The sequence below is a fragment of the Elaeis guineensis genome, chromosome 3 (genome assembly GCF_000442705.2).
Source record: "Elaeis guineensis isolate ETL-2024a chromosome 3, EG11, whole genome shotgun sequence".
NCBI lineage: Eukaryota > Viridiplantae > Streptophyta > Magnoliopsida > Arecales > Arecaceae > Elaeis > Elaeis guineensis.
This window is the reverse complement of record NC_025995.2, coordinates 5,504,128-5,520,489: the sequence shown is the minus strand read 5'-3', so window position 1 is coordinate 5,520,489 and position 16,362 is coordinate 5,504,128. Positions and strand designations below refer to the sequence as shown.

The 16,362-nt window shown below is 38.2% G+C and overlaps 1 protein-coding gene and 1 non-coding gene across 2 annotated transcripts; both read right to left on the bottom strand.

The window, feature by feature from the left end:
- Positions 1-4,273: 4,273 nt before the first annotated feature.
- Positions 4,274-4,357, bottom strand: TRNAL-CAA (transfer RNA leucine (anticodon CAA)). Its single transcript has one exon. It is a non-coding gene; the product is annotated as a tRNA-Leu (tRNA).
- Positions 4,358-14,171: 9,814 nt separating this feature from the next.
- LOC105042275 (uncharacterized) lies at positions 14,172-15,573 on the bottom strand. Its single transcript, XM_010919411.4, has 3 exons — positions 15,410-15,573; positions 14,715-14,924; positions 14,172-14,553 (listed from the first exon to the last, which is right to left on the bottom strand). Exons 2-3 carry the CDS (start codon positions 14,865-14,867, stop codon positions 14,404-14,406), a joined length of 303 nt encoding a protein of 100 aa, XP_010917713.1. The 5' UTR covers positions 14,868-14,924; positions 15,410-15,573; the 3' UTR covers positions 14,172-14,403.
- Between the last annotated feature and the right edge of the window lie 789 nt (positions 15,574-16,362).

Here is a 16,362-nt window from a genome sequence, read left to right as displayed (position 1 = left end):
TTGTCAACTTCATTGAACTTAGATCTATTATTTTATTTTAAGTAAAATTTTATTAGATGTAAAATATTTGATTTAATTATTTGAATTAAAGTTGAATAATAATTATTTGAATTTATTCTGCTGTGATACATTGATATCGTGATGAAATGTCTTGCATGCTTGTGGAGAGAGTTTTTCATAAATATGCGGTGGTTGTCGCGACCTTCTGCTCGCGATTTTGGATCGGGGATGTGACATATATATATATATATATATATATATATATATATATTCATAGCCGGATGGTAGTGCCCAATTTTCTAATAAATTGTTCAGGGAAAAATCTATCCAACATAATTTGGGTCTATATAAATAGATTGGTCTCAACGTGCATTGCAATTTGCTCTCTCCATGCCTCAGTGTGTTTGTTGGTCCAATGAGGAAGGCTTTCTTCCATAAAATTACAATCATGTATACATACACATGTGCTAATATGGAAGCTGCCGCATCAATATAACAAAGCTTGCCCTTTCATTTTTCCCTTCCTTTCCTTCCCAACATTGAGATCCCTCGTCTCCAACACTACCGCCAATTTCGTCATCACCAGGTTCTCGAACACCAATCACCACCTTATTTACTGTCAACTCCTACATCGTATGCAGGATTATCTCTCTCACGCGAAAGAAGGATTCATTTTCCTTTGTATAGATCCACTGCTAGATTGTTTAAAATAAGTTCTTCACCTTCTTTCTTTCAAAATGATAAAAAAATTATTAAAAATCATATAGATAAATAAGTTCTTAACCTGATGTGATAATAATTTACTGGAACAATGAATAGTACTCTGAGAAATCAAAAGAAAACTAGAACAGACCTATAATATGGTGTTTGTTTTTTTGTAAGAGAATTTGGTAGATAAGGTACGGTTTGTAGCCACTCCCCTCTCTTTTTTTTTTTTTCTTTTTTTTTTTTTGATATAAGTGAGAGGGTACTCACACTGATCTGGCATGAGCACAATTCAAAAAGTCAAGAAACAAAATATCCTACAAATCTTGTAGGCAAGTCTCACCCTCATGTTAGATTCAGTCATCAATATACTCGTCATATAGGAGGTGATCCAATCAACGACGCTATTTACCTTTCGAAAGACATGTTGGACAGAAACTACAGTGACATCACGAAGATAGATCCGAATGTTCTAAAAGAGCGGGTGAGTATCCAACTACGTCATATCACTCTGAATCCAATCTATCACGGTGGCAACCTTCCTCAACAATAATCCTCTCTACCCCACAGTTCCTATCGAGTATGGACAATGCCAGCCCAAGTGGCATAGAGCTCAACTTTTGGGACAGAAAGCTCTAAGAGATGTGATCCTCCTGTCACTAGTAGACTCATGTTCGGATCTTGAATGATAAATCCAGCACTTTCCTTGCCATCTTTAGCACAATCGTCGAAATTTACCTTAATATACCCCAAAGGGGGTTAGAAAATGAAAATAATCCTCTAAATTGCTGTAGAAGCTGCATAAGTCCCAGAAATCGGAGACATCAAGGACTGGGCGGGCAGCGTCGAAGTGACAAAACTCAACGGCCAAGCGAGAGCTCTCTCGAGCACTCAATGAATAGAAACCACTTCAACTTCAGCCAAATCTGGTAGATAACATATGCCATTCTTCCCTCCAAGGCACTGATAGACCTCGTGGTAGTACTCCAACGAATGGCATCCAGGAAGTAGTCCAGCCAAGACCCACTACTCGCCTCTTGCAACTGACCACCCATACTTCTCCAAATCAATCTTGTTCTCAAATAGTGTAGGAGGGTATACTCCATCGACTCCTCCTCCAGTCCGCAGATCGAGCAAGAGACCACAAGCTCCATACCCTTATCTCTGAGTAATATGCATGTCGGAAGATGGTTCCAGAAAATCTTCTAGAGAAATAGCCTCACTTTAGGATAAGCAGTCACTCTCCAGATCCAGGTTGCCTAAATCCTAGTGCTCGCTACCAGCCTTTATATCTTAAATAGATCTCTCGTGGAAGCTCTAGGACAACAAGAACGGCTCTACACCCTCAAGTCATGGATACAGTGGATAGGAATCGGGATCATGAGAATCCTATCTACGAGTGGGCTACTGAAGAGATAGATGATATCATGTGCTCTTCAATCCCTATCGTCAATAGTGAGAAGATCGTAGACTCAAAGCTGGTCATCCACCTCCGTGTTGATATAGATTGACCATCAGACAAGATGCAAACTAGAGTTCTAGACATTCTGAGTCATATCCATCGATCTATCATCCTCAATCAATCATCTAATCTGATCTAAAATTACAAAGATGTGGGCACAAACTTCTTTTAGCATCGCATGTTGAGGGTCAGGGTGTTTATAAAACATCCTCTAATGGTAAGTTATTCCGGGCTTTTCAATTTTTGTCCTTCTATCGTGCTTGAGACGTTGGTTTGGTGTTCGTGACGGCAGCATCGATGTAGAATGACGTCGATTGGGGAACTGAATCTGAAGATTTTCAAACAAGTTTGGAGAACTCAGTTTCGAGTGCGATACGTGTGAGGTAAGAGACATCACCTCCTCGTCAACGCTTGAGGCAATCTGAGTAGGTTATGGTACGGGATAAACCATTTTAGTTCCTTAAAAGTACAAATTTCACAGATTCTAAGTTCAAACATGTCAAGCTGTGTAATCGTTAAGGAGAGGACATCACCTCATTGTAAAGCTTTGCTGGTTCTCTCTCTCTCTCTCTCTCTCTCTCTCTCTATATATATATATATATATATATATATATACACGTGCACGTGTATGTACGTGTCTTTGCGTTGGATTTGCAAAGATCCTATTTGAAGGAGACATTTAGTATGCTAATAATTGATCATTTTATATTTTTGTTTTGAGAGAGAAGGCAATGTAAAATATAAGTTGAACAATGAAGAATAGCTCCTGTTTCGAATAGTTTGAATGGATTGGTCTCTACACCTACACATGCAAGATATTATCCACTTTGATGCATATCAGATGCCGCATAATTTTGTTCTATATAAAATACATCTCGTTGGAGAAAGAGAATGTTCCATCTTCATATAAACCAAAGTTCTCTTGACTCACAATCAATATGAGATTAAAAATGTTGTCCTTCCACAATAATAGCCTCCTAATCAAGGAAGACTTTATATGCATGGACAAGATGTGGTTTTCACAGATGGTGCGAATATTATAGTTAAGGACTCAGATGACTCAGTCTCTCCATCTGCACGCATGAAATATTATTTGCTTTGACTTGTATCAGATACTGCATGATTTTATTCTATATAAAAAGCATCTCGCTGAGAGGAGAGAATATCCCATCTTTATATAAGCTTGAGTCCATTTTGACTTACAATCAATGTACGACTAAAGATGTAATCCTCCTACAACAGCCCCATCTCAAATAAAGCCAAGCAAACACCTGCTGGTGTTATCTTGACCTACCAAGATAACACTTTCTAACATTATATATATATATATATATATATATATATATATATATATATATATATATATATATATATATGGGTTTAAAATGCATGATTTATTGTTGATTCAAACTATTAATTGTTATTTTGCTTCTTATCTCTTGTTGGAAGTAAGAAGAAAGGCTATGTAAATTGAAAAAGAGAAAAAAAAATGAAGACAATTTCAATTTTTAATTAAAACTGATTTATAAAGACCTTAAAAATATTATTTGGCTCTTTTTATGTGGTTGAAATTAATCTAAAAAAAAAGGTTAGAAGTGGAAATGTCAACCCAAAAATTTTATTTAGCTTGTTCAAATAATGGTTAGAATTTCAGTTTAACTATACAATGATTTAGAAGATCCAAAAATATCAATTGGCTTATTGAAATATAATGAATAGAGTATCAAGGTTTAGTTATAAAAGAGCCCTCCTTCTAATCACCAATTCTATCCTTGCCCAGCATATCAATCCCTTGTGATAGTTAGGGATTGATGAAATACATGCGTTATGCTGGTGATATGTAGACCTCATGTACCAGCCCACCAATCATCAAAGTAATCTCGGTGGATGGAGTAGGGATAGGAGTGGAACGATGAAGTTTTTCCCATTATAAAATAATTTAGAAAATTGAAAAATATTAATTAGCTCATTCTTCATGTCGAGCAAAAAATTGCAGATGTTAAAATAAAAATAGTTAGAAGTGATGAATGACAAAATAAAATGATACTTTTGGAACCCCAAATTATTATTTGGCTCATTGTGAATGACAATAATAAAAAGAAAAGCTGTCAGAAGTGGGATTTGAACCCACGCCCTCTCACGAGGACCAGAACTTGAGTCTGGCGCCTTAGACCACTCGGCCATCCTGACGTTAGGTGCAAACTTTCTCGTATATACATTTATAAAGAAAGATACAGGCAAATTCTAGCCGCCTTTGCTTGCGCTATTGAAGGAGTGGCAGTGACATCTTAATAAAGGTGAAAATTCTGTAATGATGCGCTTGAGAACCTATGCTAGAAATAAACACAACATAGAAAGGTTAGTATTACATTGGATTAATTGATTGTGGTAAAGTTTAGTCAATGGCCCAAAAGAGGGAACGCTGAAGTAATCTTGATAAAGTCAAACGACAAAAAAGATTCAGATATTCATTAAAAGTTTTCTAGTGTCATATAACGTTGTAACTAAATATTCAACAGCTCTCATGTGTTATATTAGTTCTTACGAGTTGATCTAATCACCTTGTGCAACATATAGGTGCAACTTTTATATGCATGAAATAGATGCCCTATCACACTGCTCACTCTCATTTTATTTTATTTTAGTTAAAAAGATAAACCTATTTAATATAAATCGAGGCAAAGTTGAGTTGACATAAATATAAGCATATGTCTGGTGCCATCAACCCTAGGTCTGATTTCGATAGGATTTTGCTATATTTGATCGCAACCTAAGCCTTGATATCATGCCTAAAATCTAGAGCTTAAGCCCAGTCCCACATGATTTTTGTAAGTTTTGGTCTAACCTGCGTGGCTTGAACAATTCATTAGCAGGCCTAATCATGATTAGCTCACCCTACATGACCAGATCCTATCCTTTGAAAATTTAAAATAAAAATACAAAAGTACAATATATATTACATATAGGATAAATGCTAAGTTTACCTTTTCATTGGATATTCCATTAATAAACTTCTCAAAGCATAGATGACTTTGCCTTGATTAATTATTCAATTTATATCTTTCGGTATCAAATAAGAAGCAAACCGGATGCATAAACCTTTAACATACACACATTTACATATATTGAAACTTGGACCAGAACGAATGGACCCTGAGATTAGCATCTCCTTCCCAACTACTACTCTATTCCTCACTGAAGGCACCAATGCCGGTGCCAGTCGAAGGTTGTTATGGTACATGGATGCTCGGGACCGTAGCTTGGACAAGACTGGTTATTGATTGGACTAAGTCCACCACTCCGTGGTCTGGCTTGCCAGCTCAGCGGTGGACGTGACCCAACTAAAATTATACTCCAAGTGTGGGGAAAGGAGCGGTGCAGTGAAGTATTTCTCATGTTAAATAGGGTTAGAGGACGGCTTGATGCATGGAAGTTCAAGTCTCTCTTCACGATGGGCCGGGTTTTTTTGGTTAAATCGGTGCTATCTTAATGCCGGTCTATCTCTTATATACGTCGGTCTATCTGTTATCCAATACTATTCTACCTGGATCAACCCTTTTGAAGTTGGAACATCTGTCTAAAAATTTTATTTGGGGATGCATGGGTGATAGTAGAAAGTTTCACCTAAGGTTGAAATTGGATCGGGCTGATCCATGACCCAACCAGACTTGACCTTGGTTTACTAAACTCAAACCCAACCTGATCTGACTTGAACTCAATATTGGACCTGAATAACCGAATCCATCTATAAGTCCCAACCCATTAGTATCATAAGATTTGTAGCTTTGTATATTTTATCATGATGGTTTTTATGGTTTATATGAATATATGATTAGATTCAGACCATATATTAATATGAATTCTTGGTTTTTATATTTTGAGTTTCTAGTGGATGTTTTTTTTTCTTTTTTTTATTTTTCAAAGGTGGTGGGGATGCACTTGAATATAGTCACTACATTATGTGTTGCCACCTTGGTTTTTAGTCTAAAGATATTGACCACTTGGTTTTTATATTTTGAGTTTCAAGTGGATCTTTTTTTTTTCTTGTTTTTATTTTGCAAAGGTGGTGGGGATGCACTTGATTATAGTCACCACATTATGTGCTGCCACCTTGGTTTTTAGTCTGAAGATATTGACCACCTCCTCTCCCTTGGCATATTAATTGTAAATCTAAGCATGGTGACTTCAAATTGATATATCTTCTGATGAATATACTGCATGCAATATTGGAATGTTAGAAGATCTGGCCATAATACATTTTCAACTATATTAGAAGAATAATTATTAATAATGTCTATCAAATGCATATTTTTTCTGAGTTAAATGGTTTAAAAGTTTTGTTTGGCTGCCGAGAAAATGAAAGAGAAGGAATCTACGAAGGAATCTTCTCCCAATTAAACAAAAGAATTTAGAGAGAGGAAAAAATGAAGTTTAGTAAAAAAAAGCAAATGAGATTATAAATCATTAACATGGTTAAGAAATGGGTGTGGCAATATTTTGGGATTATAGATCCGGATCCTAATCAAACCAAACTCAGACTCAAATTTTTTGGATTGGGGCTGGATTATATATAGACCCAACCCGATCCGAATGACCGATTAGAGCAAAATTTTTATCCATAGAGCTGAGTAAATCTGATCCAATCTTCTATTTGGATTGAGTTTGGGTTTAATATTAAAACTTGATCAAGGAACCGAGTCAAATCAAGACCACTTATAATCCAACTCGATCAAATTCTTTTGCACCCATAGCTGCACATGACCTAACTATCTACTTTAAGTTCTACCTATGATTAAATCTATTGCTTTAATACTATAAAATATCATACCTCAAATTTAAGAAATAACACGGCTATGCTATCAAGTGATAATATTTTATGATATCAAAATATCAAAATCCAAAATTAAATACCAAACTCATGTCTCAAAATTTATAAATAGTTAACTACAAGTCCATAATCATCTAATAAACTAAGTTTGAGCTACAAAATTTTCAAGCTTGTTATGCAGACCTCCAAGCTTGAATTCTTCATCGTTTCTAACTTTATTCTTCTATAAAAGAAAAAAAATAAAATATAAGTTATACCAGCTTAGTAAATAAAACTTACGTTTTCTTATCGGATCAAGCATAAGTTTTCTTATGATAATGCAATATTAAGAAAATAACAGATAGTATACAATAAAATATTTCATAGACATATAATAAAATAAGTTATACAATCAGTCATGTATACATAAATCATGAATATTTTGTAAATATAATTCATAAATTATTTGTTGGATGGATGTCTGGCCAGGACACCACCTTCCAAGATCTTTTCGGTATCACGCGATGCAGCAAAAAGAAAGAAGAAATAAAATAAAAATAATCAAAATACGTGGATCAGTCAAAAAGGCTCGCCTCCACGGGGCATGCAAACTTCACTATAAGAAAAAAAAATATTACAAGAGGAGATCTCACCCTCAACCCTCGTACACCTAATTTTTTTCTCACAGAAAGTTCCCCTCATAAAAGCTCTCTCTCTAGGAAGACTCTCTGAATTCCTAAAACGATCGCTGTTCGCTGTCCAAGAGCCTCCTGTTTCTTCTCTTCACAGTGCCACGGGTCTCTCTTTTCACGTGGGCTCTCGATTTTCCTGCACTCTCCTCAATCAGTGCCGCACCAAGCCACGCGACCACCACGCAGTTCTCTGTTCGTGTACAATGGCTTTTAAAGGCCTTAAACCTAGGTTAGATTAAGATTAGGAATCCTAATCAGGCCCAAACAATAGCCCAAAAACTCTTTCAACCGTTGGATCATCACCACAAGCCTTCTAGAGCTATCCGATCGTGATCGATCCACAGAATAGTATCGTGGACCATGCGAAACACATGAAAAATACCCACACAGTCCACGCACCCGACTGTGGACCACTCGATCCACGGTGGATCGAAAAAATCGACCCCAGCGGTGCATTGGGCCTGGACCGCACCCGCTTGGGCCTGGGCTGGCCCGCGCGCCCCATGCGCCTACCGTCGACGGTCCTCCACAGTCTCGAGTTTCGTGTCGACTTCAAAAACATGTAGTTCCTCTGTCCAAGCTTTGTTTGGGATGATCTTGATCTCGTTGGATTTTATTTTTCATCGCGGATCTCGCTATGGGCTTAATATGGACCGAATATCGAGATGTCAAATCTTAAAAATCTCTATCTCGACTCGATATTCAACCTCCTCCTAACTCTGAGAGCTTCTATATCTCCTCGCCCTCATGTCTTGGAGCAATCGCCTGCTGATCATGGATAGGCAAATATGAAAGTCGAGCCAGATCGCTCGATCCTATCTCTGTCGTATGTCGTGCTCCTCCTGATCTGAGACCTACTCGAGGCATCATCCTGCGGTAATAGGAATCTCACCTTGTGACGTCGCTTCTCATCCTCCCGAGTCTTTTGTCTCGTGCCCGATCCACTTCCATCTGGAGCTCCACCTCGTATTGGGCTCCTTATCAGGTAATAATGTCCTCTCCTCTCCTTCTTCCCCTCCAGCACAATCCTATCACTGCATAGCAGCCTCAGGATTCTTCTACCAGCTACCGTCTTGTAGCCTCTTGAATCCAGTATGCTCAGTGAGATAAGATTCCGTCTGAAATCGGATATATATCGGACCTCTCCCAATCTCCTCACTACACCATCATGTGTCTTCCAACTGACCGTCTCGATTCTTTTAATCACATAGCTTGATCTAGCCGACAAATAAACAATGCCCTCACTGTTCTCTAAGGAGTCAAATTTCTCCTCTCTGCAACATACATGATGGGTGCATATTGAATCTAATATCCACTGCTGGAAATAAGTAGATACCTCGTCAGATATCTCCAGGACATCTTTCTCTGAATCGTTACTGACCGTCGCCACAGCAACCATCATCCGATTTTTGAGTTGAGAACAATCTCTGGTTAGATGTCCCAACTCATCATACCGGTAACATCTGATTTTGCTCAAGTCTCTCCTGAACTTGGACCGCCCTCGTCGCGATCTCCTATCGTTCGGTCTACCGCCTCTTGCTCCTCCAAAAGCCACCCAAGCTGAGCTGCTGCCACCTGAGCTCGAAGCTGGGTTCTCCCTCCTGAGAATCTCATTCTGGAGTATTACCGCGGTGACCTCGTCCATCTTGATGGTGCTCTTCCCCTTTAGAAGAGCAATCACCAAGGACTCATACGAAGGTGGAAGCAATGCTAGGAAAACCAGTGCCCTGGTCTTCTCCTCAACATTCTCATCAACGCTGAGGAGGTCGGTGAGGATCTTCTAGAAGTGGCTTAGATGCTCTTGTACGCTCTGTCTCTCAGTCATCCATAGTTGGTAAAACTGTCTCTAGAGGAAAAGAGTATTGGTGAGAGACTTCGCCATGTACAACTCCTCGAGCTTCGACCACAGCACCGTCAGAAAAGTCTCGCTAAGGACATAGATCACCACCTCATCTGCAAAGTACATGCAGATGGTACTCACCGCCTGCATTTGTAGCTGTTTTCAATCCCTTACCTCTATGGTGGTCGGCTTCTCCTCGCATAAGAGAGTATCAATCAACCCTTATTGGATGAGCATGTCCTTTACCCTTGCTTGTCACAAGGAGAAATTACTCTTTCCATCAAATTTATTGATCTCCATCTTGATTGATCCTGTCTTCTCCATCTTCAGTCTTGCTCACCATCACTGCAATCTGCATCATTGTACCGTCTGGTTCTAATACCACTTGTTAGGTGAATATCTGGCTAGGACACACCTCCCAAGTCTTTTTCGGTACCATGCGATGCAGTAGGAAGAAAGAAGAAATAAAATAAAAACAATCAAAATACGTGGATCAGCCAAAAAGGCTCGCCTCCATGGGGTATGCAAACTTCACTATGAGAAAAAAAATATTACAAGAGGAGATCTCATCCTCAACCCTCGTACACCCAATTTCTCTCTCACAGAAAGTTTTCCCTCATAAAAGCTCTCGCTCTAAGAAGATCCCCTCAACCCCTGAAGCGACCGCTGTTCGCTGTCCAAAAGCCTCTTGCTCCTTCTCCTCATAGCGCCATGGGTCTCTCTCTCTCTTTGCATGGGCTCTCGATTTTCCTGCGCTCTCCTCAATTAGCACCGCACCACGCAGTTCTCTGTTCATATACACAGGCTTTTAAAGGCCTTAAACCTAGGTTAGATTAGGATTAGAAATCCTAATCAGACCCAAACAATAGCCCAAAAATCCCTTCAGCCATCGGATCATCATCGTAAGCCTCCCAGAGCCATCCGATTGCAACCGGTCTATGAAATAGTATCGTGGACCATACGAAATGTGTAGGAAATGCCCATGCGGTCCATACGCCTGACTGTGGACCACCCGATCCACGATGGATCGGGAAAACAGGCCCCAGCGACGTGCTGGGCTTGGGCCGTGCCCGGGCCTGGGCTGGCCCGCGCGCCCCGCGTGCCTTCCATCGATGGTCCTCCACCGTCTCGGATTCTGTGTTGACTTCAAAAGCGTGTATCTCCTCCATTCGAGCTCTGTTTTAGGGTGATCTTGATCTCGTTGGACTCCATTTTTCGTCGTGGATCTCGCTATGGGCTCATATGTATCGAATATCGAGGCATCAAATCCTAACATCATTTTTATCATATATTCATGTCATATTTCAAAATATTGCTTATAGATATTCATGTTATGATCACTTTATATCCATGATAGGATCATATTTTTCAATTGACAGAGTTCTTATTTCATATATTAACTTTATATCCATTAATGGAGCCATATTTCTTTTAGATGCTAGCTCATGAGTGTCGACCTTTTCAATTTTAAAGATTCATTTATAGCTATTTGAGAACTTTTAAAATCATTACATCTTTTTATTAAAAGATATATATACGTTGGTGGACACAAATAATAAAATTCATACTTCATAAATATATTATTTTTATAAAATATATTCATGGAATGATCACTTATCATAGTAAAATATATTTTTTTATATATCATATATTGATCCTGATTTTATAAAAAATATGAATTCAATAGATCAATTACATAGAAAATATGACAATTTAAAAATAAATAAGAAGCATAAGATCCATTTATCTCGTTCACCTTTGATCTTTATACTTCATTAGAAGAATCAGATGATCTTATTCAAAATATTAAATCATAATTAATTTTTATTTAATAAAATAAATAATAATGAAAGAAGATGATTCACTAGGTGATCGGTCCGGTAGACCATCTGACACCAAATCGATATGGGGTCATCTTACCGGAATCAACATGGGTCTCTAGGAAAGGAAGACATGGCTCGATACTGGATGCTCTAGATCTTCTTAGATAGAGAAAATAAGAAAGAGAGAGAAAATAAGAGAGAGAAAATAGCAAATTGGGATCCAATCATCATCTAAAGAGAGAAAATAGGAGGAGAGAGAAATACTAGTAGGAAAGAGAGAGAAAATAAGAGAGAGAAAATAGCAAATTGGGATCCAATCATCATCTAAAGAGAGAAAATAGGAGGAGAGAGAAATACTAGAGGGATGGGTCTTCTTTCTCTCTCCTCTTCTTATTTTCTTTCTTCTTTCTTTTTTTTCTTCTTTAGAAAATAGGAGAAATGACGATTGATGCTCCGACGGGGTGCAGCAACGTAGCCGGAGGTCCAGTAGTGGGTGGTAGGGCATAGCCGACGATGGAGTAGTGGTGGACGACCGACGACAAGGGCCGGATGGCAGAAATCATAAGAAAAACACTAAAAAAAAAAGGGATCCTCCCTTTTTCAAAGAGTTTTTGATCATCGATCATTGATGGCTAGGATCTCCAGGAAGGGTGGTAAGAAGGTCAGGTGTCACGATCTAACGGTGTGGCACCAAGGGCGAAGGCGGCAGTGGCTGGAAAAAGAGAAAGGGGCTTAGCCAAAATAAGAAAAGACATGACTTGGCTTTTGGTGGGTTTTTCGACGACATCATCATGTGCAAAGACATGGAAAGAAGGAGAAGCAAGATAGGAAGAAAGGCAATCGTTAAGGAGGGGCGTGTCAGGCTTGTCTCCCACATAGAAAGATGTTTTTTCAAAAATTTTCATCTTGTGGAGTTGTGTAGCTTTTAAGATAGGGAATGGCACCTCGATTCATTTTTGGGAGGATGTCTGGATCGACATGATCCCTCTTTGCTCTTATTTCGAAGAGTTTTATGATTGTGTATTGAAGTCGTATAGACCAATTTCATCGTCCTGGAGCTGAAGGAATTTGAGATGGTGTATCAAAGTTCAATGGCCATTGACTGTTCTTCAAGAGATCCAATTATCTTCTTTGCTATCCATTCTCGTTCCTCTTAGGCCATCTCGTATTGCTGATGTACCAGTTTGAAAGCTTACATAGAATGATTTATTTACTATTGACTCCTTCTACAAGTTCCTTAATTATTTTAGTCTCAAAGATCCTTTCTCAAAATTTTTTTGGAAAACACTAACACCTGAAAAAGTGAAGATTTTCTTATGGTTGGCAACAAGAAATAAGCTACATACGGAGAAGTTCTTACGAGAAAAGGTTGGAATATCAGCTCCGGGTGTGTATTATGTGGCTCAAGTTTGGGCATCCACTTATTTTTCAGATGTTCTCTTACAAAGAGTTTGTGGACAACTATAAAATTGCAGCTGAATTTAAGAGATAAACCTTCTTTGTTCCTTAACATATGGACTACTTGAGAAGGAAAAATAAGAACAAACTTAAGAGCAAGGTAGGTGATCAATTATTAGCTGCGGCATATTGGGAAATCTGAAGGAAAAGGAACAATCGGATATTTCTGAGGAAAAAAAGTTGCCTTCTCTATTTTTCATAACATTCTTCGTACTTTTCATGGCTAGAAACATCTCTATTCTTTGAAGAATGAAGACAATCATAGGAGACTCTGGATGAAGCTAAAAACTTTAACTACAAATATAACAAATTGTAGATAATCTTTTCTTTATTTTTCTTTCTTTTCTTTTCCTTCAGTGTAATTTCTATATTTTGCTTCTCTTGGAATTGTAATTTTGATTTTTTTACCAACAATAAAAAGGGGGCAGCATCCTGCTACCTCTGGTTTCAGTCAAAAAAAAAAAAAAAGATTACAACGAGACCACACAACAACCAGAGAAAGTGCAAACCAACACAGACTGATCCATAGAATTCTGTATCGAGAGATAATTAAATGACCCGCCAATCAGAGAGAGGGAATCTAAAGGCTAGAGATATCAACCCTCTCGTTTTCCATTCCCAGAGGAATGGAAGCAATCCTATCAGCATCATTGTTGGAGATGATTACCCCCCTCTTCCGACCCCATTCAAACAAAGTTTCAGATGGGAAGGAGTGTGGTAGGAGATGGCTCCGAACTGCACCGCCGGGGCCAAGAAAGAAGGATCCGGAGGAGGAACTGACTCACAAGCTTCTTCTACACTGATTTATATGGATACAACGTTAACTCTTCACATACTTCGCATGTGGTGTTGTCTCATAACAGATTTTGTTATTTTCTCTTCACATGGAAATACTTTTACTGGTAATTACCTTTTTCTTTTTTAATAAATTCAAAGTCGCAGTCTTTGTCTTCCTCTTCCCCCGCAACAACTCCGCCCCCCCCCTTTCTACACCACCCAAAAAAAAAAAAAAAAAAAGGGAAAAGAAGAAAACTTTACATGCCCCCTGCATACATGTCTTGTTAAAATTTAAAAGGCATAATGATTGAATACTTACATAGAACTTCAAATCACATCATCCAAAAATACGAAGAGACGCGTTCATCAATTCTTCATCATTAATATTCACCAACGCTTTCGGATTTTTTAATATCCGTTAATACCAATCCAATTTATTTATTTTTTATTTGGTGTGATTGGAGGCTAAGGATGCTAATTCTGTGTTAGCCACTGAAATTTATTAAGAGATAAAAAAAAGGTACCCTATAAGTACAGAATAAGTTTACAGATGGGTAATGAACATACAGAGATATATTGATTCAATCAAAACGTAGAAGACAAAACAGAGGCCAAAGATGATTCCCATCCAGTTTATTAAGGGATAAAAATACAGAAACACAAAGGGAAGACGTATAAATTACAGGAGGGCCGATGGCCATAGTGGTCTTTAGATAGAAAGCTTCCCCAATAAATACCATAGCATAGAGAATGATAACGGACATATCTAGTCACAATATCAACATGGTAGCCTCATGTTATGTCAATTTTATTTTGTTCGCTTATCTGCCTTGCGAGCACTATCGTTTTTTCTTTCCGACAGAAGCCTTGCTATCACTGTCCTTTTTTCCGACAGAAGCCTTGCTATCACTCTTAAGTTTCAACTTCTGTAGCTCCGCAGAAATCTTCTCATCCCGACCTGAGGCACTGCTTGATGAAGCAACCTTTGACTGCAAGTAAGACACACAGTTAAACGAATCAAATTAGTTTCATCTCAGGCTGCATCTTGCTTCGAGCCGGCGGACTATGCAACATATAGTCTGCAAGTAATTTAGAAGAGAAATGAAATTTAAAGTTTTGTAATCTGTAAGGGTCTCTGTTTATCGCTGACCTGAAGAGTCTTGAGTATTTCATCTTTTGTCTTCTGATCAGGGGCAGCATGGTGCTTCTTGATTAGCTCAACTATTGTCTCATCTCTAATCCTCCAGTTACTTCCATCTTCAAGGTCACGGATGTGAAGCTCCTTACCTGCCTTGGGCTTCATTTTAGGTGCAGGCGAGGGGCCAAGTTCAGGCTCGCCTCTGATGCCTTTAGCCGATCCCTGGAGTTTGGAATTATCTTATGAATAACATCAATACACACTTCGACGTTGAATTTAACAATGGGAAAGCACTTTGCAACAAAGACCAAACCACCCAATCAGGAATGTAAGAAGTAAGAGATAAAAAAAAAAAAAAAAAAAAAAACATAAATAAAGTGGCCAAAATTTTAGGCAGAAAAATACGATTTAAAGTAAAGATAGAGTCATCCCTGAGTCCTTCGAAAAAAGTAAACAACAAACTTCTTCTGAGTCATTTGAAATTATTAACAAAAATTTTGCTGGCTTGGCTGGAAAGTCATATGTAGTAAGAAGAATGCTCTGAGTTGTGTGAAGGTGATGGCTTTGCAGAGCCCTGGTTCGTGTGCTTCTGACGTAATAATACTCATGCAGTATTTTCTTTATCTATCACATTAAAGCGGTGCGCTTTCGCCCAAACAGGAAGAGCTTATAACATTGCATGAAGAAAACACTTCATCTGCACGCACCTTTGCGCGGACGACCTCCGACCTCGCTCACCGACGTCAGAAGGGCCAGTTTCCAGAGCTGCCAAGAAATTTGTTCTCCAATGCTGACGGCATCTGCGCTATCTTTTATAGAAGAATGGGGAAGGAGAAAACTGGGGCGCTTCTATTTCCTTCTCCCCGGGGAGAGGGAGCCCCCTCTTCCCGGGGAGACGGGAGGATGATGACTTTATCGAGGTTGGACCTGGACCTGACAAGTTGATGTTGTTGGTTTACATAAAATAAGCATCTAAGTGGGCCCCGGTTGAGCTGACCGGACTAAATTTGTGTGTTAGAGACATCTGAACCGAACCCGTGGCCACCAGATTTATATTTTATACTTGTCATGTGATTTTACTTATTTTCGTTGTTTATATCTCAACTACAATTCAAACCAGTCGATCCACGGCCATACGGTCACAAAGATGATGGTGTGTGTGTTATTCAAAACCGACCACATGTGGCACGCACCGCCAATCTCATTTGATAGCTATTCATTTTTATGATCAGATGATATGATTGCACAAATTATGTACCCTGAAAGATCTGAACTCAAACTAGTTAGACTATTAAATAGAATTATATCTAAAATATCTCCCTAGTTTTGATCTTTTGCTGTGTCTTTAGCACCAAACTTCTGTGTCACTTTTAGAATTCGTTTAGTTCACAGAAAATAGAAAGAAGTGGTAATTCCTATAAAGTGAATTTTTTTATTTTTATTTGATGAAGTATTAAGAGGAGAGAAAATATATATAAAAAAATTTATAAAAAAATATTTTGTTATATTTCATGAAAAATATAAATTCGTAAAAAAGATAAATTTTAGAACTTCTTGTGAGACAAGAATTGACGATCTTTTTTTTCTTTTAAAAAATATTATTCTAATATTATCCTTACAAATAGTAATATAATATTATATTAAAATAAATATTATAATA

Bases quoted from the DNA above. Each gene is read 5' to 3' on its own strand.
- LOC105042275 (XM_010919411.4), bottom strand. From the start codon at position 14,867: ATGAAGCCCAAGGCAGGTAAGGAGCTTCACATCCGTGACCTTGAAGAT. The intron at 14,554-14,714 runs GTCAGCGATAAA...TCTTACTTGCAG, and splicing joins AAATACTCAAGACTCTTCAG to TCAAAGGTTGCTTCATCAAG.